This window comes from Myzus persicae, unplaced genomic scaffold (assembly GCF_001856785.1).
Source record: "Myzus persicae strain clone G006 unplaced genomic scaffold, MPER_G0061.0, whole genome shotgun sequence".
Lineage (NCBI taxonomy): Eukaryota > Metazoa > Arthropoda > Insecta > Hemiptera > Aphididae > Myzus > Myzus persicae.
Window position 1 is genome coordinate 50264 of NW_019101246.1, and position 26738 is coordinate 77001.

A 26738-nucleotide genomic window follows, 5' to 3' on the forward strand; every position below is an offset into this window, starting at 1 on the left:
TTTTATAACATTTAAAATATTCTAATTTCAGTGTACCTACATATAATATGACCTTTTTTGTGATGATATGAGTTAGTTAATATTGTGTGTTTTATTTTTCTGTTTTTACTTATTTTAAAAAAGGCACTTACCTGCCTAAAAAATTGAATCTAATATTATATGTACCTATTCAAGTATATTGAAATTTGAGTATATCTTATATTGTATACTAGTATACTTATGCATGCATAATACTATTATGTAGATGAAGCCAACAGTTATATAGCCCGGACCATAAGCGCAACCATGAAAGAGGGGGGCTTAGCCTTCAGAAGGTAAATTAATCTTCAAACTCATATTATATTATATCAATTGAAAATGAATAAATATTAAATGATAATGAATCATTATTAACGTACCTATTGCTCAGTAAAATGTTGTAGATGCCTATGTGTATGCACACATTCATAACACTCACACATATTTAAAACATTTTATAATTGTTACTTGTTTCATTAGGTATTTTGTAAAGTATATCTATTTACATAATGTTTTCAAGTTTTATATTTTGTCATCGCAGATAACTCTAATGTCAGTCCATATTTAGTATTAGCTAATAGTAAGTATAGGTAGATAACATAATATACCTACTATGTACCTGTAAAGTATAAACCTTTTTAAAAACAATGATAACACATCAACTTTAAGTTTGTTAAAGAAGACTTGAAACAAGTCGTGTATATAGGTACACTTTCATAGTAATAAATAATAATAAAGTAAACATTTAAATAGAGTACCTAATAATTATAATTTTGTATAGGTTATAAAAATAGACAGTGAATAGGGGTGGGAGCAAAGCTCCGTCGGGTTACTTTGCAGACAAATGTATGGAGGGAGGGTAAAGCCCCTCCGCACAAAAAAAAATTGGACTAGTGGCGCCCCTATATTGTGTTCACAAGATAAATCACCAATTTGTCTTTATTAGGTAGGTATGCAGGTACCTACTAGATAGGATAATCTCCGGCTTCACGGAAGTATTGCAGAATAAGTATCCGCGGAGCCATTAGTTAAAAAATTATTTTAAACATAAATATAATATAAATAAAATATTCAGTATTTTTTTAATGTAATGATAGAGGTCCTGTGTCAACCCAATTTACATGCTTTGGGGGCCGCGGTGAGTGGTGACCCCGGCCTAAATACGCCACTGTAGGATATAAGACAAATGACAATATCATTTTTTTTCCATAATAAACATTAATATTGAAAACTCATTATAACTTATATTTTTATTTTAAAATGTCTAATATTCAATTTTATTTTTAAAATTGTACTTAACAATAAATAAAATATGGCTTCAGCAATAGATCCTAAAAAAATTTAATGAATTTAAAATCTAAATATATTCTATATAGCCTGGTAACTAGAAAAATATTTCAGATGACGAAATATCCGCAGCTGATATTACTATGGAACAAAAAACTGAAGAAATGAGCGAAGAATGGTTTGAAATGATAAAACCCATGATCAAGAAACGGTTAGAATGGGCTGTAGAAAGAATATCAGACTATGATATCCTTTGGTCAGAGTGTAAACATGAAAACCCTAATGATGCTGCTAAGGACGACCGTACAAGAGCGATAGAATCTTATGAACAAAAAGAGTGTAGTCTTTCACTTGTGAGACAATTTTTTATAAACAAATATTTATGATTAGAGTTATTACATAGTGTTATTAAATAATTGTTTACATAGGTATAACCATAATAATGTGCCTATTATTTTTTATTGTGGTTTATCACGATTCACGACTTTGCAAGTGTGCATGTCTTCCATGTGGGTTGTCCTTTGCCTTATTTATGTGTCTTCGTATGCTTTATTTCGAATGATAATAATAAAATAATCATCTATGTTGTTTACAATAATTACCTTAAGCTACTAATTTTGGTGACCGGTGCCAAATAGAATAATAAGAATAAGAAAGCTTATTCTTTGTCTCTGTTCCTCTTAATTTCGCTGCCGGTGCACATTTTAATTTCCTTAAGACTGCTAGCGGTGCTACAAAATTATGCATCTATTTTTCCCTCCGCACTCTACAGGACCATGGTTAGGAACATGTAATATAATAATAATAATATTATATATACATGCTGGTCATGCATTAACATTTGTTTTATATATTTGAGTAGTCCAAAACTTAGTCGAACGGTTAGACTACTCATTGCAAAAATAATAAAGTATAATATTTTTGAGGGATTAACTTATAAATTTGTCGAAATATTCTTTAAAAATTATTGAATATAGGTATCCATTTAAATTTACAATTTTATTTTTGTTTTAAGTCTAATAGAAAGTGAAAATCATAAATTATAAGATCGAAATACCAAACCTCAAAATTATTATTCCACATAATTTTTGTAATAGGTAGGTATTTTACTTAAAGATTACTTAAAAACTATAAAACACAAGTACACAACGCGATATTACCTATATAAATGCGTTTTGTCTATTTATTCCGCTTGAGTCTGAGAGAGAAAACAAATATTGCACTGACATCCTTAATTATTTTATATTTAAGGGACCTCGGCACCTCGCTACTGCTGTAAAGCTATTTTTGTCCAATTTTTAATCTGGAAAACATTTGAATTCAAAAGAAAAATGTCAAATGTCTAGTCTATTTATCGTACAAAACACTGAATAAATATAGTCTAATTTAATTTTAAACAGTAGGTAATTGAAAACTTGAAAATATGGGTTTTATCAAATAATTATTACATACGATCTATATTATTGTATATTTATACAGATATTTTTCTGTTGAGTTCAAATATTTTTTTTGGATTAAAGTATTAAATGATTTTAATTTATTATTATCATTTCATACAATGTTATTATGACTAACTTTCATGTTGTCAAAACAATATACGTATCTGTAGTTTGGAGACACATGATAAAATTAATAGAATGTCCGGATAGTTAATGTATGCTCATATTATTATACTATGTATTAGTACCTATACTTATAAGTAGTAACTGGTTAATATTTAGGAAAGAGTATTAGGAACGTAAGCTTGTATAGAAATATAAACTAACTCTGATAATACAGCACATACTATTTTTTTTTACAAGTGATAACACAATTAATATTAACTAAAATACCGGGGGAACTAGGTCTTTGTTTAGCATGTTTCTAGGATAAATTCACAGGAAACAACACTGATTTATCCATGTGTAAAAATGAAAACCAATTAGGTAAGTATAGGTATGAAAATAGTTTTGATGGTTATATTATTATTTATTTATATTTAATTCTGTAGTACTTACGATATACTAATATTATATTATATTCTATTTTAGTGTATAGAGTACACTAGTACAGGATGTATCAAGATTTAGGTACTTAGATTGTCCATAATTAACATTTTAAACTTAAAATAATAATCTAAATTTGAGCTTTGACACTCAATTTTGATTACCAAATCACGGGCCTAGTGCAATTTAAAATGTCGGCCTGTTAAATAAAATAGTATTGTTAACAACATGGTTATTTAATATACGAGAACACTTCACATTTTTAAGTATGTTTAATAGCGTAATATTTCTATTGAAATCTTTTTTTAAAAAAATCTGTATTTTTGATTTTAATAATATTTGTACAAAACTAAACAAAACGTATTCAGATCAAATTTTATTAAAGCGTTCACGAACATTTCTGTTCTGAAAAGTCTTCAATAATATCGTCGAAACTTAGGTTTGCTGTTACCTATATCATTTAATAATTTTTATTGATAATATTAACAGAAAATTTAAATATTTTCGGCCCAATAATGATTTTTATAGTGAGAGATCAAAAATCAAAATATAATAATTTATTTTTACAAAAGTGTTTAAACCTAACAAATAACGACGATAGACTACAAAACGACTATCAGGTGGTACGTGGTAATAATTTACGAAGGTACTTTTTAAAAATGTTGAAAATTTTTTATCCAGTCAAGAGTCAACTAATGGAGAGTGGAGGAAGGATAACGAATGTACCCACGTGCAGTTGTCTGTTTCTTTGTACAAAATGGAATTTGCAGGTAATTACAACTAAAATGGAAATGTCTTTACACTAAACATGTGTTTATTTTAAAATTGACTGTTCCGAAATTTGTTACCTAGAGTCACAGGCGGATATCTCCATTAAAAAAACAAGGGGGGAGGGTATAATAATTTTAGCATCAAGACGAGCGGGGATTATCGATCCCTCACAACTAAAAGCCTGTCGATTTTTTCCTGGGATTTTTATTCCGTTATTCCGGCAACCGACACTGACCACTGACACTTTAACTTACAGAAATAGCTGACATATTGCATAAAAAAACCACGAATTAGGATATACTACGGATTAAGGTAAATACCTTATTACTAAATTCTTTAGTATATCTTAGTCCGTGGGATAAATATTAATACAAAACCAACGAGCAGTAATCAGCGCCATCTAACGGCTTGCCTTCATGTTGCAAGAAACATATGTACAGTGATAAGCTCCGGGACACAATTGATAACACTAGGATTTGCAAATCGCAATTCCCATTATCAATATTTGCATTTCACTATATAGTTATAGACTATTATAGTTTACCTCGATAGTACATTGCTATATAGGTGCATAATATTCGTCATACTCGTATTATAGTTTTCTTTCATCAAAACAATACGGATTGTTGAGTTGTTGACTGTTTCATTTTTTTCTGTGTTGTTTCAATGAAGTACTGTAGCGTGTACTTGTATTAATTATTGAGTATTTAACATAAATTGTTTTCTTCTTTTTACAATTTTCTTTTTTATTCAACATTTCTAAATTCATTACACCTTATAACTAATTTATTTTAATTTAATTTCCCATAACCATTGTTTTGAATGCGTCGTTAGTTATGATAGGGAGATCAAAATGGTACTTAGTGTTTACGATCCTATTATGGAGTTGTATGGACGGTTAGTATTATAACACCTTTTTTGTAGATGATTCATATGCTATGGGTTGATTGACTTTTGTTAATATTGTGGTTTTTCTTATACTTTTACCTTTCTAGTTTATGGTTATCAACTAATTCTGGACAATAACAGTCCAGTAACTACTGGTTCAACAGTTATCCTGAATGCTACAGTTGTCGATAACAATGGTTTATGTGCTAGAAGAAATCTGTTGTTTAATTATGAAGATGATGCATTCCCAAGTCATAAATTGGAAGTATGTTCTGAAACATTTTAGTTATTAGTTTTATTTATTTTTACTTTATGTTGATTATTATCTATTAGCTCTAATATTTAACCTATACGACTATACCTTATAAAATAAAGTACCTAAAAAAATTTAGTTTGTCATTTTGCTGTTAGGACATTTCTAACATATCTAAAATGACATGATTGTGTATTATTTAAAATTTTAAAATTCAATTTATAAATAGTTAATACCTAAGTACAAATGTTTTTAACTAAATCAAAAACAAATTGAAATGCTGTATTTGAGTACCATTTGTTGTTATATTTTTGATTTTTATAGGTAGATTAAAACATTAAAAGCTCAAAATAATACTTCTCAAATTCATAATTTGTACCGAGTAACCTAACCATTAATAAAAATAAAAACAATGAAAATAATTTTTATTTTCATCTAGGTGCCTAATGCATCTAATAAATATATTTTTTACTTCTGTTTTCTATGTAATTGTATATAGAACTGTTTTTGTACATTTCATGTTTACATGTTTTAATTAGCAAGAAATCTCAATCCTAGTCATCCCAAATGTAGTTCCAAGGCTGTGTGCCAGATTTTGGTTGCAAATAAAATATTTATAAGAATAATGCATGAGACAATTTCTATCACAAAATTAATTTTCTTAAAAAACATGAACATTTATTTACTAAAAATATATCAATGAATGCTTCAGAAAAATATACAACTTTTATCCCACATACGATTGGTGGATATAATATTTTTATTTCTGTCCGAGTCTTGGAAATAGTTTAACTTTTGGTTTTTTAAATTTTAGATCAAAAGTAAAAATTGTGAAGCAATATTCTACATATCATTTGATACAACAATTGGACCTTCAAATTATAGATATAAAGTAGTCGTTTCAGAGGAATTAATTCCTTTTGTCTACCACCCAATTACCAGTGGTCGTGGCGAGTTAATTGTTACAGGTAACATAGTTTTAAATTTTTAACTATTTAATTTTTGTAAATGAAAACATATAGAATTACAATTAGAACAATTATAATGTAGTAGCTATGATAAATATGAATATTATACATTTTATATTACAGAAAATTTGAATGGTGTACTTCAGCTATTTCAAAATAACACAAACATTTCAAAAAATTCTCCACAGACTATTTATGTGTCTACTAATTTGGAAACTGTTCACCAAATTAAAATCAATGCTGCCGATTTAGATTATCTTAATAAAAGTGCCAATTCAACCTCTGTTTACTGGTTTGTTGATTGTATCTACCAAGAAAATACAACAAGTTTTACATTTATTAGTAACTATAGCGAACCAAGCATTCAGCATGAAATTCTTGGCATTGTAGTAGCCAATATTCCCTCATCTACACCTACACCTCCACCTACAACTACAACTACAACTACAACTACAACTACAACTACGCCTCCACCTACAACTATGACTACACCTACCCCAGTATCCACAATCAGTCAAAATAATTCTACTGATACTAATACTACTATTGCTGATTCTATATCTACACCTTCTACTACTGAAGCATCTTCTAACACTGATGTTACATTTTCTCATCATATAATAAATTCAACTTTTACTACTGAATGCCAGCAAAAAAAACATGTTGAATTGTTATTATCTGCAGTTAAATTAAAAAACCAGCAAAAATATGGATATTTTAGTCGTTCTCTGCTTACCAAGGGTAAATATTAGCTTGGATTTTGATTTTTAATAATTCATAGTTTGAGTTGATATGAAATATTTATATCTTACACTTATTTAGATCCAATAGCAAATGTTAAAACTCAAGGAAAAGTGTGGATACAAGAAGGTGAAATGTTAAATCTTCTGGTAATGAATAAATCATATTATAAATAGTAACATTTATTTAATTAAACATTAATTAATCACTAGGTGAACTGTAATGGCAGTGGTCCTTTCCGTTATTGTGCACATTATGTTGAAGGACCTTATAATGTGACTGGTAATGAATCTTGTTTATGGGACAGAAATTTAGTACAATGTCAAATGCAGTTTGTTCACTATTTCCGTGAGCCTACCAATTATACACTTATTGTGATTGTAGCTAATGACGTTTCAAAAGTTGTAACACCTATTGGAATTAATATTTATAAAGGTAATCATTATTTTTTTCATGAGTTATTACAATACATTTTTTTTAAATTATAATTTTTTCTTATTTTTAGTACAAAAGCAACCACAAATATCTGTCATTGTTGTACCTGTAACTTTCAGTTCAATTGCAGTAATTATTGTTGTGTTCGGAATAGCTTACTACTTTCAAAACAGATCAAGGTACTACTAATATTTAAATCCTATTTATCCAAACAACTAAACATACCTTTCAACTTTATATATTGACTGCTCTCACTCAATTGAAAATATTATTTACTTTCCATGTTATTATTTTTTATATTGAGTATTAAGTCATGCAGATGTAGAGTATTATGTTAAACTACTTATATAAAAGTTACATATACAAATTTCTGAGTAAAGCTGAGAATAAGTTAATAATATCTTGATTAACGACAGTTAATAAATAATAACGTTATTTAGTTTAATAATGATATGCGGTTTTATTTCATAAGCATTGTTCATAATCTAATGATGCTAATTTGTTTGTGCTGTATATAGCAAACATTTTATTTAGGAAATTAAATTTTTGCCATAACCATAAAAGAATTTATCTTCCATATACTCATTAAATTATAATAATATACCATCATAACTTTTTATAGGTATATGGTAGAAGTAGCAGATTTTGATTTTGCCAATAACTCCGACATGGAATATAAAACATTTAGAGAGCGTTTGCGTGATGCTATAACCCAAGCTATTAACCGTACACAAGACTATTCAGAGTATGATGGCAGTGAAGAACAAATTGGTAATTTGGCTGCACCCCAAAATCAAAAATATGGTAGTATGCAATGACCAAGCATTGTAGTTGGTCCAAACAGATGTAATGTCTAAATGGCTATACATTGGACTGACATATGAATTTTAATTCTATAGTGTAACTTTTTTGTTGCTGTTCCTTCAAAAAAAAAAAAAAATATTGACAAATAACTTTTTGGCATTCCAAATATTTTTAATTTAAACTTATAATTTATTGTTTTCTGTACACAATATATTATTATTTTTATGAAGACTTATATATTAAACATAATCATCACATTTTAACAACACACTTGAATAATTGAAGTCTTAGTAATTATCTTTTTTTAGTTTTGCAATAATAAATAAGACTTAAGTTATGTATAGGAGTAACTACAATCATTTTTATTTGTTTTAAATTCATTTTATTTATTTAGCATTTAATTTTTTTTACTAATGTACATTTTTTAGCAATTAACTTCCCAATTTGAACATTTTCTATATCCATCTTGAAATTCTTTATAGTTACTCCATGTATGTCATTAATTTATTTGGTTGTAAATAATTTTTAAGTAGGAATTGTAAATTTTCATGTTTACCTTTTACTTCTGAACCTTCACTTTCGTCATAATCTTGAACTTTGATTATACATGTACAATGTACATCACTGTGTATTCCCATTTGTATGTGTTAACCTTATAGAATAATAGAAACACATAGTAGCTCACCTGTATTTATCAAAATATTATTAATTAAAATCAATAAGTTTTAAACCTGATGATGCCAATTAATATATTATTATTTTATTTATTTGTATTCATATTGTGTAAAAACTAGATTGAATGATAAATTTATTAATATAATTATTGTTATTTTTTAAATATAATAGTTTACTTTAGCAATGTATCTTGAGACATTTTAAACTAATGACAATACCTAATTTCCAAGTGTTATTCAATTTAAACATTTTTAAACGTACAAAATTTTTTTACCTCAAGGCATAATAATATCATTAAATTAAATTAACTTTTCTTATGTTCTTCAGTATCACTTATAAAAATGTAATCAATTATATTATTTACTTTGACATTTTTTTTATTTCAATTTTAACCGTGAATAATATACATTATATTTTATTTATTTACATATCCTATTAATAACTATGTGCCAATATTTATAGTAAGGACAATATGCCACAAAGGCAATGACAATATATGCATTATATCTTATCCTAATTAAAAATGTCTCATTTTTTAAAGGTTAGACTTAAGTTAATTTATTTAACATGTATTATTATTGTACTACATAGATAATGGTTGAGTGCCATTCTATTTTTTATTTAACAGTTTGTTCAGAGTCTAATATGCTCAATGGTTAATTTCTTAGCTCATTAGTAAATCTTATTAAATTGAATTATGTGTTTTTTTTCTGCATTACATCTTGTAATTTATTTTTCAATTTCATGTTTCAACGTTTTCTAGTGTAATTAATTTATAAGATTTTATTTTTATTCATTAGAAAAATGTAAAAGTCTAATTATTGTTGTAAATAGTTATATTTTGTAAAAATATTGGATTTCTAAAATTATACAAATTTAATATTGTTACCCACATAATCCATTATTGATCAAATTATTATATTATATAGTTCATTTTTTTATTCAAATAATTGTTTTTATTTTATCTGTTTGTGAATTATATAAATTGTATAGAAACCATATTAAATATTGTTAGTTAAATATTCTTCGATTATCAATAAAACGTATGTTCACATTGTATACTAAAAAATTAGTATGTTATCATATTATTATATCTTCATAATAAATATTAAATAACAATATTCAATTAGATGTTAAAAATACAATATAGACAACTACAACTATTATAAACATAATTAACATTTTTCCTTTGTTTGTATAATAACCAACCTAAAATATTAACTATTTTTTAGTTTTTACAGACAAAACTGTTCATATTAGAATGATTGCCATGTACTTTTGTACTATTTTCTTAGTACACGGTAAATATAGGTAATGTGTGTGTCTAACACAATACTTTCATTTATTTTACTGTTGCTGTCGTTAGTATTTATCCAGTTATCCTTAACGTTATTGTCCATTGCCTAATCCATAAAGTTAATCATTATTATTCTTCATTCTCCATTGTCATTATCTCCAAAATTAACAACCTCGACAGTGTAAATGTTTATACATAGGTAAGTTCTCAAACAGAAGCATCATGTCTTATGCGAAGACTACTTGGTAGCTACCTACATCTCATTATTTGTTCCGTCTCTTCACTATTATTCCAACTTAACACAAGTAAAGTAGGGGGTATTCAATCAACTTCATTTATCGCAAATAGTATTAGTAGAGTTTACCTCTTTTTGGATATAACAAAACAGGTACTTAGAGGTAGGTACTTACAGCGCCTGTGTGCCATCAATACTTGACAAAGTTACTTTAGTGGTTAGTAACATCGTCAATGACGTCAATGACGATTCGTCATGCTTCGTAGTTCCTCTCAACTTTTTTCAAACCACAAGTGTCAACTACACGTCTACACCCCATCGGCACCCATTCGTTCATCCCAACCTCTCTAGTATTGTATTGGCGTATTATGATATAATTATAACACTATCTGGTTCGTGAGAGATAGAGAGCGCTACATACACATACTTATAATTATTATACCTACGTACTCCGGTAACGTTCCAATATGCGACCTACACACTGATTTACGGTACAATATGCGACTTACGTTATAAATGTAAAATACAAATAATTTATTATGAAGCGTATTTTTCATATCAGTCAAAAATTCATCAAAAATGGATTTTGGATTTTGACACGATCTCCACCACTCTTCTTGGAGTTGTCTATCTGGTAAAGGAGACGCCCCATTTTTTTTGATATTATATTTGGATTTCACACTTCTCCATAAACCTTCAATTTGTTGAGTGTGTGCTCCTGTTTCCGGGTCAATAAAAAATTCTGAATGGTAAACTGTTTGATGGATATATCCATGATGATTTAACGTTGAGTACGCCCACTACAAATTGTCGTTCCAGTTTTAATTTCATTTTTAATAATTTGTAAAAGAGTTTTTCTACTATAAAAAATCGCCATTCTAATAATAAGTCTGGCCGTTTCCAACAAATTCCAAATACCCATGGGCCTACAATACGATTCCCATAATTTTTATTATAAAGAAACCTGTAGATCAACTCAATCGTATCGGTAGGTCCAATAACATTTGTAGGTCGTATATTAGACCGTTACCCGTACTCCAAAATCGTTTTCTAACACTACTAAGAGCATTTTAATTTTTTCTACATCGTACTTTTCGCTTATACATTAGGTACTTGTAGGGCGCATTTACAGTGGTACTTCGGATAGGGAAAACATTTTTTGTTACATTGAACAGGCAACTACATTTTTCAACAAAATTAAATTTAAAAAAAGAGTTAGGTATGTGACAAGTAGGTCCTTATATCTAGAAACCTAAGTTATCATGATTGACGATGATACATTATTATAATATTTTTTTTCTATATTGGGCACTTCAAAAATCAGCTCTTAAGTACATTGTTTTATGACCAGAGGAATTTTGAATAGGTGGAGGGGGGAGTCAACTTTTTTAAATATAAAATAATCAATATGCATTATGAATTAAAATTAAAATTATATGTAAGTAGTAAGAACATAATATTATAATATTTTGCTAACGTGTCCATGCCCAACGGGTTCAACCCTTCTCCCCCTCATTGATCACGCATCTGATTACGACACCTTAACTTTTCAATAACAACAAAAATCGAGTAGGTACAGCTTTATTTTTATTTTTTTTTGGTTAATTTTTATTTATCACAATGATACGATGAACGAAATTTGTCTTATTTATTTATTGAATATGAAATTAAATATGTAATGTTGAAATGATTTAATGAACATTAAACATTAAACAACCAAACATCCATTTATAGATCCAAAGTTTTAGATTTTTATTTTTCAATCTCCAGCAGTGTAGAAATGGAAATTAATTTCTCATTTTATGAATGGTTTCTCTTATAGGTTGATTTCTTAGTTTGTCTGACTTGAGATGGTACGCTCTACTCAAGCACTCAATGGTGGAATAATTAAAGCTCTTTTACAAAAAGTAAATACCTATATCTTTTTTTTATTATTATTATATACACAATCTGTACCTCATGGGTACAATAAGAGTATTAGCTGAGATAATATAATACATGAAAAGTCTTGATCCATCCAGTGATGACACTTAAATATTGAGGTTATACATTAGTTTATAAATATATATACGAATTTATTTATTCATCTGTTTTTTATATTATAATATTAAGTTAGCATATCTCTACACCAGTTGCGTTTTAAACGCCTTGGAGGATTACCCGGAATAACATTTGCTGAAGCCTGAAAGAATACTTTAGTTAAAGGATTGGGATGAGATGCAAGCCGATTATGGAATCTTTTATAATAAGTGACTGCTTCTTCTTTAACAGTTTTGATTTTCAGGTCCGTGTGAAGAGTATGATTCGAAACGTAAGAGGGGGAGTTCGTTAATTTTCTTAGTGCAATATTTTGAAAAGTCTGAATACAATTTGTATTTGATTTTTTTGCATTTCCCCAGAGTTGGAGACCGTAGGTCCAAATGGGTTTGATGAGGGATTTATACATTAGTAGTTTAATATTAAGGTTGGTGTGTTTGTTATTGACTAAAATACCTATATCTGAAAAATACATTTTATACGTCTCTAACATGTAGGTATCAACTATGCCAGATTAATTTGGTATGTATTTTTATTATTTCACATTTATTTTCTTCGGTGTATCTTTTAATCAACCTTTGCAGTAACTTTAATTCTGCTTTTAAGTTTTATCAAAAATGACGTGGATTTTAAATTTAAATTTGACAATTTATTGTAAATAGGTAAAGTAATTTTAATCGGGTATCAAATTCCCTCCATGTCCCCCACGTAGCGCCATTACTGAAGTAAAAGAGGTATTTTTTTCATGATTTCAGTCAGTCGAAGTTCTTCGCGGAGAACTATAAGTACAGAGATGGTATCAAAAATATTGGGGATGCGCCAACTGGACGAAAATGGGATTTTTGCTGACATACCTATTTATTTTGTCATGAGGTATTTAATAAAGTACCTACCTAGGACCTACCTATCTTTTTCACTAGTCGACATCCCTTAGATCATACACGTATATGTATAGACCTATGGTGATAATCTAAGCACCAGCCATTCTGGAGTGTTAATCTTTAAATGTATTTTTTTAAATAAGTTTCTGATTCTATTATTTCTATTAAAAGTCGACAAACTATTACAAATTTTATTAGGTACCTACCAACTTTTTTTTTTAGATTTTACTGCGCTATCAAAAAAAAAAACCTACAATTTTATCTACCAATAATTTGTGATAAAAACGTGTGAGTCATAACTTACTCAACAGTAGTACCTACCTACGACGATGATATGAATACGTCTATCTATAGGGCACAACCAAAACACAATAATACCTAGGTAATCATAATTTATATTAACGTTTGTTATGTAAGCGTTCTGCATACATGATGTATAAATATTAATTAAATAATAATTGTTGTACAATTATGACTATTAGCCGGTCGTACATAAAATAAAATATTTATTTTATATTATAGTAGACAGGTAAGTAGGTACATAAATACGCCATGCGTATTCTACGCAGCGCATCTGTATAAATGGCAAGGTTATTGCCAAGCAACGCATGTTCTACATAATATATTACATAGTACATAGGGGTTATCTATTATCAAATTTAAAATTCGAAGGAGTCGGTAGTTTTTTGGGTTTAAAAATGTTTACAATAAGAATAATATTACTTAAAAATGGTTTTAGAAACACATACAATATATCTGATATTAATTATACTAGACCATTACTAAAAATTATAATTATTATTGATAGATTATTATGAATTACTAAAATTTTCGAACTACCATAGCCCTCAAATCGTTTAAACCTATTATCAATGACTTATTATCTTTAGTAGGTACCTACACAAAGTTAAATAACCAAAAACCCCTAGTTCGAATTTTGAATTAAGAACCTACATCAAAAGTTTTAAACAAATTATCCACTAAATAATTTAAGTTGAAAAAGCGGTCTTCACTTGAAAAACTAGGTAGAGTTTGTAGGTAATGACAGAACACTTCTTATTCCTAAAGTACCTAATACAAAAAAATCTCAATAATTTAAAAATATGGTCACTAAGTGTATAAAAAAATTCAAAAATCAGAATTTGAATAAATTCATTAAAAAAGAGAAGCATGTTTGGTACCTATATATGACACGTATATACCCACCCAACGCCCTTATATGTGTACCTATACGACCTACCTAGGTCCTAGATCAATGATGAAACATTCGAAAACAAATTTCGGTCAAATAACGTTTAGATGATATTATCAATGCTGAAAATACATAATACGCTTGCCATATAAGTTGGATGACATCATTATCTAGCAGCTATATTGATATATATTAATTATTATATTAAATTCCTGTTTCCTGTACCTATACTTTTATATCGGCCGCAGTTTTATAACACGTGGTAGTAAATTATATAATTGGTTCCCTATACAATACCTACCTATTTTTATGATCGTGAAAATTGCAGTTTGAAGGTCTCGAGATACAAAGTCGCAGTTTGTGAGTTTTTTAAATATACACATTACACGGTATATAGATAGGTACCTAATGCATAAATTGCACAACAATGAACTAGTCTAGAAGTTGTTATAAGATATCGGATAAAGTTCAGTATACTTACTATAATAATACCTGATAATTCCGTGTAAGGAAGGGTGTAGTTGTTCTGTTATATTAAATTGTCGTAAGGACATTCGTGCATTCAACGTGCTTACATGGGTATATAGTATATGAGTACATAATAATTGCACGCCTTCGGGGAATTTTTCAGTAATTATAAGTAGGAACCTATACAGGTACACAAAATACCACAGATTTACCAAACACGCAGGTTTGGTAGATATCTATTATAATTTATTAGTAGGCATGTATGAACAACTAAAACAGACATTGTTTGATATTTGTTAGAAAAAGATAGATACATTTATGCCTATGTGTAGTCGCCAATGAAGATAAATGGGTGCAATATAATTAATAATAATAATAGGTAAAAGGTATATCGTTGTGTACCTAATGTGTGTTTTTCGATTACAAAAATTCAGCCATCGAAAACCCTTTGATTTTAATACAACTTCCATAGAGCACAAAATAAGCACGCCATATTAGGTATACTACAAAATTTCTAATTATAACTTAAACAATAACCGCCCAGTGAATAAACAATATTATTTACTATATTAATTCTAGTACCTTCTTATAGTGAAGTTAGTAATTATAAGTATAACTTACAACACTGTATTTTAAAAATTATTTTATTAAAAAATCTTGACGTATAAAATATTGTATTTATTGAATTTTGTATAAGCTTTAATAGTTGGATATATTAGTAGTAGAGTACAAACCTCGTTGCATTGTGTTACACCCAAACTTTACAATGTTCTGACAATTAAATTAAAACCATGAACTTAAGGTATAATTAGAAAATAATGGGATTTATATGGGATATTATGAAGAATTCATTGTAAGTAATAAATTCATATTGTTTAGTGCAAAAATATAGTGTTTAAGTACTTAGGTTCTTTAAACCACATAAAAATTATTATTTTAATTTTCAAAAACACAAAACTGACAGTGAATATTTCAATGTTTGGTATTAATAAAATCGATAATCTCCAGTGCCGATTCTGTTATCAAAATATAATAAATAACATCAATTATTTGATAAACTATTAAACGTTTCATTTTTTTATGTATTACAATACAATTAACTTATTAACAATGTGTTACAAACTAAATCAACTTTTTAAAAAATACTGTTTTACATAATTTTAAGTCGTTACACAACAATATTTTTAAAATGTTTGCATTTTATTGTATTTTTTAGGTCATAAGAATCTCTAACTTATATGACGTGTTTAAAGTCTATACTATCAGCGGAGTAGAGAAGGACAGTGGTATCTATCTCGCGAAATGTTGTAATTTACATGCAGTATTCAACTCATGAAATTTTAAATAGAAACTTATAAAGTTATAACTTATAAACTAGGCACTCGTCTGAAATTTGATTTTTATACATCAAAATACTTCGAATAATATTCTGAAGTTTCGGAGTTAAATATGTATGCTGTAGTCATTCAGAAATTAAAATCTTAAAAACGATAACTATAAACAATAATTGAAAGATTTCATTTTCCGGTAACCCGTCATAACAGCTAATCCAAAAAAGGGAATGTCAAAAATAGTGACGGAAAAATAGCTAAGTATAAAATAGCTAAAAGCCGTAATGGCGAATGTTCAATACAGCTAAAGTTTATTATTTTAAAATTATTACTCTTATCATTTATCTGTAGTAATAGTATTACGCTATAAAGATTGCCTATACTATATTGTTATACATTAAAATAATGGACCACTATTGGCCATGTATATACATGTATATTACCTATATATCATATTTTTATGTTGGAAAATGTTTAGTATTTCACCTCTACGTCCCCCTTCCTGCAGCATAATATAATGCAATAATGTGCGAAAACATGACGCGGTATATAGGTAGGTAGGTACATACCAACACAAATAAGGTACATAATATATAATATATCATGTATATATGTGTAGGAAGTAGGTACGTTTATCGACGTAAATCATAATTCATAATATTCTTCCGTGTGAACGTTACACCGTCTATCCAATAATCGTATACATATATCAAATAACATACCTATAGTATGATAATATTATTATTACCCGCTTGGAGTGCACGCGGTGCAATGCATACGAAACACGAAATAACGGTCAATAGGTACATATTTCGCTGTGGATTCCGGTAGGTATTTTATGTAGGTAGGTACGTGCCTATAATAATATAATATAAATATATATATTATGTACGCTTTGCACATTCATTTCGTATACTTTGTGGTACTCGCGGGTCGCTTATACTCTTAATACCTACATAAGTTCCAGCCGATTATTATTATTGTTATTGTTATATATATATTTCTTTTTTTTTAATGAGGAAATAAAAATATCGTGTGCAATACATAAAACAATTTGCATTCTTAATCGTTTCGGCAATGTCGTGTATTATATGTATATTAACATGTATACTGTATAGGTATAGAAGTTTTATTACGCAGCGCATTTACACGTGTATATAAATAGGCGAATGTATTTGCTATTTAGTACTTACCATAGTATTAACTATAAACATAATATGTAATATTATATAATAATATGATGTATAGGTATAGTACCTAAACTGCTTGTTTAAATTTCGATTTAGATACATCAACAATTTCGAACTAGCGGTGTCCAAGTCACAATCTCACTGAATGCCGAACTTAATATCACAACATCAGACCAAGTTCTAACCTGTCTGAATCATTAGCTGAAATACTTCACAACCATCCATATAGATCATATAGTTGTTCATTTCATAAAACAGTATTTTTGTGGGTGATAGTAGTCTGCTCGACTGCACTCTGCAGTGTGTCCTCTTACGAATCCCAGCTAATACTTAATAGGTACGTCTATTATGCTCAACTGCTGTGTACATTTTATAGTTTACGATTGGAATAGAACTAATAAACGTTTTACTTATATTATAGCTAGGTACCTGATACGTCATGTAACGTTAAAAAGCGCTCTCGTTTAATCAATAATATTGTAAAACAATACTTAGAGCGTGGTTTCGTGTTTAATTAATTAACTACTATAATTCATAATAATGCAAACTATTTTCTACGTATAGGAAAAACGTATAGGCATTAGGCATATATACTATATTGTGTTTTGTATTCACAAACATTATTTGTTTGATACCATAACAGTAATTAACCGCAAGTGTATTCACTTTACCCCATAGACCTATTCACAGTTCATACACTTGTCCTATGAATTCAAATCGGACCCATGAAAGAGGGCACTGCAGGTGGGTAGCATACTAGCATAAACTATAACTTTACATTATGAAACTTTATACAGTCATACAGGATGATTTACCTAGCATACTCTCCCCTTTAATGACAAATTTACTCAATGACCAATTTTTTAATTCATTATTTTTTTTGCACTATCATAAAAGAAAGTCCCGCAGTGGTGATTTCTTCTAAGCCCAATACCATGGACCTATTTTTCCGTAGTATACAAAGTTAAATATTTCAAAAATAACTAGTATGAATATACATTTTAATACGTCAACATTTTCAGAAAAAAGATCCACTAAATAATTTATAGTAGAAGGGGGGGGGGGGGGTTCTCATTTGAAAACCCGAAGTTTGTATCTCCACATGACACTTCTTAAGTATAGTAAAAAAAGGCTAAACATTTGAAAATATGGTATTTAAGTATATTTAAAAATTCTAAGAATATAATAACTATTATTAAAGAAAAACTCGGGGTGGGCATGGTTAGTTAATCACCCTGTAAGCAGTGTAAACAACTACTTTTGTGCGCCGTTCACTTATTAGGACCTCTATTTTGGCTCACAGTGACACGGTGCATGACGAGGTTAGTATTATATTGACATAGGGTGCAAAATAATATTATTAATTAGGTGTAGATCTAAGCTAAGGTTAAGCTCATCTTCAATTGTACCTTCTTTTAAATTTGGTCGTTCTTTAAGATTGTTTTTAGAACTTTGATCGCGTATACATTTATTTTAATTATTGAATCTGATGGCATTTCAGCTTGAGTTTGGCAATCTAAATTCCCAAGTTCTTCACAATAAATTTCAACTGAATTTTTCGACGTGATTGCAGCCTCATACATTATAAGGCTTCAACTTCATGCGTGTCAAGCGAATACGTATGCATACTTTGTTAATAATAGACTTTGAGGTCATAAATACTAAAAATATTTGGTTATTCAGTTTGGAAAATGGTGTTCGCCGTGGTTGTTTTATCTAGGTCTTCAATCAAACCGTTAGTCACTGAGTATATATTATATTAATATAATTAATGATGTTATTATGTTAATTCAGTGCGACGAACGACATCCCGGCTAATTGTGAAGATTGTACGTTATATTTGCGAGCTTCCGGGCCTCTTTGGCTATTTTCTGAGGCAGCTACACGGTGCAGTGGTCGCTAACTAATTATTTAGGGACACAAACATAATATTATGATTTAAATAAATACAATTTGAATCTTAATAATTTAAAATCAATTTATCATGATAATCCAATATCAAGTCTAATTCTTTAACTATAAGAATAAGCTTAACAATTTTTTGGAAACCAACTTCCAGTGATAGATGGAATCATTTCAGATCATTAACAACAACGTTTAATATTGAAAGATTTTTTCAGATATTATTTGTATGGTAAACAAATAAATGAATAGTTAAAAAATGCAAAATCTGCACTTATCTCATGTTTTATTAGAATTGTGTTACTAGTATTTATTTTTAATGCTCATCTACATGTGTATTTAAAACATGTATTTATGGGTCACAAAAAAATTGAATATTTACTTGGGGAGAAGCCAAAGTAAAAAGGTTGCGAAACACTGTTCTAACGTTCTAAGGGTTATTAGGTAAGAATGTAAGACAAATATTAGGCGACTGTAAATTTTTATTTGTTAGTTCCTTTTATGGGTAAGTATGTAGACTGAATATGGTTATTCACTCACCGTTTTTTTTGCATAGCACCTATGGAAATATATGTCTTGAGAAATGATTAAAAAAATAGGATTACTAAAAAAGTTTTTGACATCATACAACGGCTGTATAAATAAATCAATTTGTAAGAGTGTCATCTTTGCTGAATTGTTTGTAATATTATGTAAGAAAAAAAAGGCGATCACTATAACAATTTTCCCCTGGGTGGTTCAATATGGCACATTATTTAACACGGCACTGATTATAGTGGGGTCCTATAGTCGTATTTTTATTAACATACGAGAAAAATTGCATTATTTCGTATTCCACGAATTCAAAAAGTCATACTACAAATATCGCTGTTTTTCTACATTTCGAGTCGCATAGCTATGTTGGTGGCATTCAAACGAATAATGTTTTTTTATGCATAGGTACGTATAATATCTATACAAGATGCTAAAAAATACTAATAAATATAATCATATTTCATACACATTACATGGCCGAAAGAAATCCCCAACTATGACTTTCTATACCTTTTAAACAGTATAAATAATATAATCATTGCTACGTCATATTATATAAGTATATATTTTGTATAATTGGTTTTTTTTTTAATTTTTCAAATTAAGTTTAATATTAAAGTATGTTACAAATTCATTGTTTGTTTAGAGTACCGAATAGGTATTATTAGAAGTTTTTTTTATAAATATTTCCAATAATCTTTTGTATATGTTCTATAGTACTATACTATTTACAAAAACCTTAAGCTGACAGAAACTGACATCTGCAGTGACATTATAATACTATAGTAGTATAGTTGTATTACTGCAAGTGCAGTACAATTTTAAGTAGGTACTTTTAGATTAACATTAAATCAAAATCAAATTTTTATTCGTTAGATAGGTACTCATATAGTATGTAGAACTGAGAAGAAGCTGAGAAAACTATAAAGGAATATATACTAGTAGGTACCAGGTCACGGTATTTTAAAGATTACAAATTAAATTAAATTTCAAAAAAATAAAAATAAATGAATTTTACTTCTGTTAGCTGTAAATTTGTATTCTACAAATAAAAAATTAAAATTAAACTATCATACATGTAATATACAGGTAATCTGGTCTGAATAACAATAGCCCGAAGATTGATAATTAATTAAAGTGATGTATAATATATTTTTATTCACATCAGGTTAGTTGAGTTCTCATTACAAAATAATTTAACTATCAAAGAATAAAGAGAGACATCAGTGGAGTAAAACGGAAATATTAAAGCATTTCAACACAATTAAAGTGTTATAAGTATTTTTTCCATAGTAGGAATATTATTTTTAATATAATACGTTTGAAACATGATATTTTTGAGATAACTCAAATTGAAAACGTCGCAATAAAAATGAGAAAACAATAAAACACAACTCATTATATGAATATTAAAAAATAAAGCTTTGGTTAACAATTTTATTTAATATAATAATTATGGTATATTTTAATTATCTCTTTCTGTAAATATTATATTATACTGTACCTATATAATATGTTTTATATTGGGTAGACGTGCAATATGTATATACTATATAATATTATTATGTATGGGTTTTTCTTTTATATTTTTACGATGAATAAATAATAACAATAAATGTTGAAATTGTTGCAAATGTTGGTTAAAAAAAAAAAAAATTAAACATTTAGAAAATCATCTTGCAAATCATAATAATATTATAGTTCGGTGGGGTGTATTATAAACCTACCTACGGTGTATATACATTATACATCTGATGTGTTGTGTTCTCGATACCATTAGTAGATTGCAGCGAGAGTAAGAATACATCCTGTTTTTGTCGATTTATGCTTACAGTTTTTATGTTGGAACTCATATAATAGCACTTGCAGTATTATTATATACCAAACCGCGTTTTATTCATTCGTATAAGATGCGATCGTCGTCGGTGTCTAAAAACAAACCTATATGCTTATAATCATATTAGACTCTCGTAATACATCATGATAATAATATAATGGCGTATGTATATATATTTAAAAAAAAAAACAGGGAAACTTATTAGTTTATTACTCTAAATGGATATGTTCTTTAAAATAATTTCATTCGTTCCGGTCTCGTACCCATTGTTGTTGTTTGTATACGCGTGCATGTTGTGCTTTAAAGTAAAAAAAACCACTTAAAATTGTTATATTGTTTTAACTCGTTTCTGTCATGTTTGCGGGATCAAGAGGGAGCGATGTGTAAGGGATGATTTCTCCATGCGGTAGACCATCAACTAAAGTTGTTTTTAATCAAAAACAATTCTTGTCTGACCTCTCTATAAAATATAGAAAACATTAAAAATTGTGGACGCTCCATTTTATGTTTTATTTTTGTTATGTGTTTGAAATCAATTTTTGACGATTTTCTGTCTTAAATAATATATTATAACTATTGCTTACATCCCCGGCCCTTCTCTGTCTTAAAAAAACGATATATATTTCTTTTATTTTGAATTTTGTGACATTATAATAATTGTAGTTTTTTTAAGTGTTTGGAATTTATGTCTGAAAATAGATCTAAATATTGATGGGAAAAAAATCATAACTGAATACGCAATATCATCAGTCTCATCTATTAATTAAACTATTTTGTTGTATTAGTTAGTTAGTTGCTTGGTTACAAGTAAAAAAACATCATTATTTAGTTCTGCTCATACCAGCTATTGTTATTAACAACATTTAAGAGCTAGGTCTATTAGCCTCCAAAAATGATATACGTTTTTCCTTTACTGTACATTTTCCTCTACAGAAAAATAGTTTAGTTTCCATTTCCTCCAGTTATTAAACTATTCTGCCGATATTTTAGCATTTTTAGTAATTTTTAGCTATTTATTTTATTTGTAAGTTATAATACTATAAAAAAAATACAATCGTTCATAATTCAAAGGACATTTTTTATTTTTTTTTGTTTATATAATATGACTAAAAAATATATTTATTATTATATTTTTAATTTGTTTTTAGAAAAAAAAAATGGTCAGTGAAGGAAAATGGCATTTCATTATTGGAGGTAACTTTGAGACTGGAAATTTAGAAATTTTGTTTTCGTGGGGTGGGGCTGATAAGCTAATTGCATTTTAGGGTGTTGTTTAATTATTTTTGATCATTCGTCGATGCCTCCTTTTGGCGCCTACGGCTGACGACAAAAATGATCTACGATAGCGATTGGTCCCGCACGGTCTCCAACAGTCAAAATATCAATAATATGCTGATATATTGATTGTCCATCGCCTGCCGGCACATAATCACGGCGGCTACCACTGAACAACAACAATAACAAAAATAATGATACTTCATATTATTATATTGTAATATCAAGACGTTATGTACAACACAAATACACGAGGTACGTATGCTGATGCTGTCGTGGTCGATGACGCTCGAAGGACACCGAATTTATAGACTTGATACATGTATACAGGGTGCTTCGCCAAACATTCTCACAACGTTTTAGCTTTTTCAATAATACAGTTATTCAAAAACTGATTTTGGGAGTTTCTTAAATATATAGGTAGGTGCTATGTTAAAGACAATATTTAAACATTTTGATATTTTTTTGTACTACTTGAGAAGTGTCTTGTAGAGATATAAATTCTATTTTTCATTCAAGAACTCTCTTCTTTTTCTACTGTGAATAATTTAGCAGATCATTTTTTCTGAATATTTTTACGTAGGTATGAAAATCTGAAATTGGACGAATAGTTAAATTATTTAACTTATTGTGTCTAAGGATAAAAGGTCCATGATTATGTAACGGGCTTGGGAGATGTGCGGGTTATGGTGTTTTAAGAATTTAGTAACCAAAAAAATTATCATTTATGATTTGTAAAAATAGCCCAAGTATAATAAATAGTACATCCAATAGAGAATAGTACATCTCTTTTATATTTTTGTTAAATCATTTTTAAGGAATATAATTCTTAGTAAAAAGAAGTGTGATTTCCGTGGGAAAATATGCGAAAAATCCCCTCACGACACACTCCTCAAGTGGTGCCAAAAACGGCGTCAAGAGCGACGATAATTTGGTGTAACATTTAAAAATTTGGAAAATCACAATTCGAATCAAGTCTTCATAAAGTCGGAAAATGGGGGTAAGTTTGTTCGACGAATCACCCTGTACAAAAAACATAGGTACCTGCACCGTCTTCATGGGATATACATTATAATAATATTATACGGGCACTCCGTCGAGGCAGCATCGTCGTCGGCGGGTCTCGTATATATTATAACAATAACAATAACAACAACAACAACAACGACGACGACGACGACGAAGACGACGTCATGACGTGCTCGTGTGCATAATATCTCGCAGTACGTTATAGGTATATACGAGTACAGCCGCGGTGGTCGTACAATATTGTACACGGTCGTTTTTCTACTCGCGCGTAGGCGGTCGCGCGTGCTGGAAAACGGCGGCGGTACCGGCACATCGGCGCGGCGCGGCGTCCCTACCCAACCGCGGACGGCCGACGATCGCGTTCTCGCGGGCAGACCCGGCGCGCGCGTGTAACCGATCCGGCGGAGAACGGCCGTTACGGTGTCGAGTCGTTGCCGTAGTATAAATATTGTAGTCAGTGGCAACGTGACCGTTCGCGCACGCCGTTCACCGTCGCGCTGGCACATATTATAATATTGTGATAATATCGTCTTCACGCGATACCGATACACGTCGTCACAACACCCGTCGCACTCGTGTCGCATAATATTGTTTTGTTGTTGGACGGTTTGCCGTGTGTGCGCCCCGGCGAGTCCGCGATTCACAGGCTGTTCCCGGCTTTTCGGTTCTTCCGATGCGCGTTTCTGCGGCCGTTCTCGACAGGTGCAGTGTTCTTCGCGCTTCGAACTGAGTGGCCTTAAGCCCTCGCTCCGAATTTATCGCTACCGCGGGAGCTTTCCCAACTCGGTACCATTTGATTTTCTCGCGTCTGTGCGTGCTTGTGTGTGTACGTCCAACTGGATATCCTAACGGCGCTGACCATGGAGACCGAAGAGATCACCAAGCTCGTAGACGGCATCTATAAGGTACGGTGGCGTTATTTTATAGAATTAATATTGTTGTTCTTGTTCTTGTGGTATACTTGATTCGAGACAGATGATCTACTTCCGGAGTCGTGCAGGTGGAGATTATACCTATTGCGCTTAACTTTGAAGTTTCTATAATTTATATAATGCTAAAATAGTAGATAATTGAAGACAATTTGAAATATACTCTTTATAAAATGCTTTTTACGTTTTTCATAACAATATCGATTATATCCTTATTAGCTCCTTAGTAGTTTGTCCATTTTAGTCCCGAAACGTATATCATCATCATCATTGAATGTTACATTTTATGCTTCTACTCATCGAAATATATATGTGACAAACTGCACGACTTACCGATATTATTATGTGTATTTAACTGTAAAATTGATATAATTGAAACCTTTTTACAAATCAATAATTTATGATCCTCTAACTTCATCCTCATTTAAAATAGATATATTATTTTACGAACCGACTTAGTTGCAGTTAACAATGATGATCATCTATTTAGTAATACAATACCAATGGTTACAATACCAATTTGACAGTTAATCATCTTCTTGTAGATCTTGATTCTTAAGTTAGAGCCGTTAATTTTCTATTTCGTCTTCTCTCCTACATAGGTAATAACGTATAACTAGCAATCAATCATACTTGAAACACTGTCAAACCTATCATACTATGTGTAATTGGGTTCTTAAACCCATTTAGTTGAAAATAAATCAATAATATATTAATTGAAACAGTTAAACTTCTGGAAAAACAAAAATTTGAAAAAAACGCATAATATTATTGAATTATTGAATGCAAACATAGAATATTAGACTAGAATAGTGGAAGCGGAATCTTCGAAACAGCTTTGAATACGATATTATGTTAATTCGAAGAAGTAAAATCTCATTAGTTTTTTTTATTTATAACTAGTAATTTTTACTTAATCAACTTTAAAATTATAACTTACCCAACACCGGTCCTTTATCGTCACTCGTTGCGTTCGTGTTTGTTTTGTTTTGTTACATTGGATATAGTGGTGTCGATATTAAATTGTCCATAGCCGTTTTTCGATCTCAAATATATTTTTGTTACGCAATGAGTAGACAGTTGTAAACAAAACTTATTTGCTGTCACGTGAGATTTTATGGTAAATTAAAATTTATAGTGTTTGTAAAGTTTGTTGTTAAAGAGTTATACGATAAAAAAAAACGCTCTAAAAACACCACAGTTTTATTTAAACGCGGTGCTGCGGTATATTATGCCATGCACGCGTTCTAATGAATATTACCTGCACGCCTGTACAGTATACATATTATATTTTTTTTACTCTTGAATGTTCAACCAAAAGTAAAATCTGTCCGTTTTAAATTAAGTGTTAGCTGTGTTAGAATAATATGTGTCTAGGTCGTAGATCTTTGTTTTGCCGTTTAGGAACTGTTCAAATTAATTAGATGTAATATATTCCTGCGAGGTTTGGGTTTTGAATTTTCCAATATATTTCACATAAGTTTTTTTTTTGAGTTAAATGTTCTTACGGAGGAAAAATCCTAAAGAATTATTATACTATTATTGTTTATTATATAATACTATTTACAAACAAACAATACAATTTAATTAAGTTTTCAATGATAATAATATTGTTGATAATATGTCCATGTAAAAGATGACAAAAACATGGACAGTATACAAAAGTATTGTGTTATTTGAAATTTGTATGTTTGCATTGCCTTCGGGTAAAGTACTGATGTATATTTATTATAAATTTGAAAAAAAAATACAATCACGAGTAAAAATAACGAGTAA

At 29.3% G+C, this 26738-nt stretch overlaps 2 protein-coding genes across 2 annotated transcripts in view; both read left to right on the plus strand.

Moving 5' to 3' along the window:
- The first annotated feature begins 4580 nt into the window (after positions 1 to 4580).
- Positions 4581 to 8871, plus strand: LOC111028349. The gene is made up of 8 exons (XM_022306963.1): positions 4581 to 4958; positions 5057 to 5214; positions 6017 to 6170; positions 6294 to 6911; positions 6993 to 7060; positions 7124 to 7346; positions 7417 to 7525; positions 7969 to 8871. Exons 1-8 carry the CDS (start codon positions 4898 to 4900, stop codon positions 8162 to 8164), a joined length of 1587 nt encoding a protein of 528 aa, XP_022162655.1. The 5' UTR covers positions 4581 to 4897; the 3' UTR covers positions 8165 to 8871.
- A 15546-nt stretch (positions 8872 to 24417) lies between these two features.
- LOC111028370 (brain-specific angiogenesis inhibitor 1-associated protein 2-like protein 2) overlaps positions 24418 to 26738 on the plus strand; it is a 107373-nt gene continuing 105052 nt past the window's right edge. The window contains exon 1 of the mRNA XM_022306991.1: positions 24418 to 24938. Coding sequence (XP_022162683.1) covers positions 24894 to 24938 — 45 coding nt within the window. The 5' untranslated portion in view covers positions 24418 to 24893. The remainder of the gene's footprint in view (positions 24939 to 26738) is intronic.

Bases quoted from the DNA above. Each gene is read 5' to 3' on its own strand.
- LOC111028349 (XM_022306963.1), top strand. From the start codon at position 4,898: ATGATAGGGAGATCAAAATGGTACTTAGTGTTTACGATCCTATTATGG. The intron at 7,347-7,416 runs GTAATCATTATT...TCTTATTTTTAG, and splicing joins TGGAATTAATATTTATAAAG to TACAAAAGCAACCACAAATA. The intron at 7,526-7,968 runs GTACTACTAATA...AACTTTTTATAG, and splicing joins TACTTTCAAAACAGATCAAG to GTATATGGTAGAAGTAGCAG.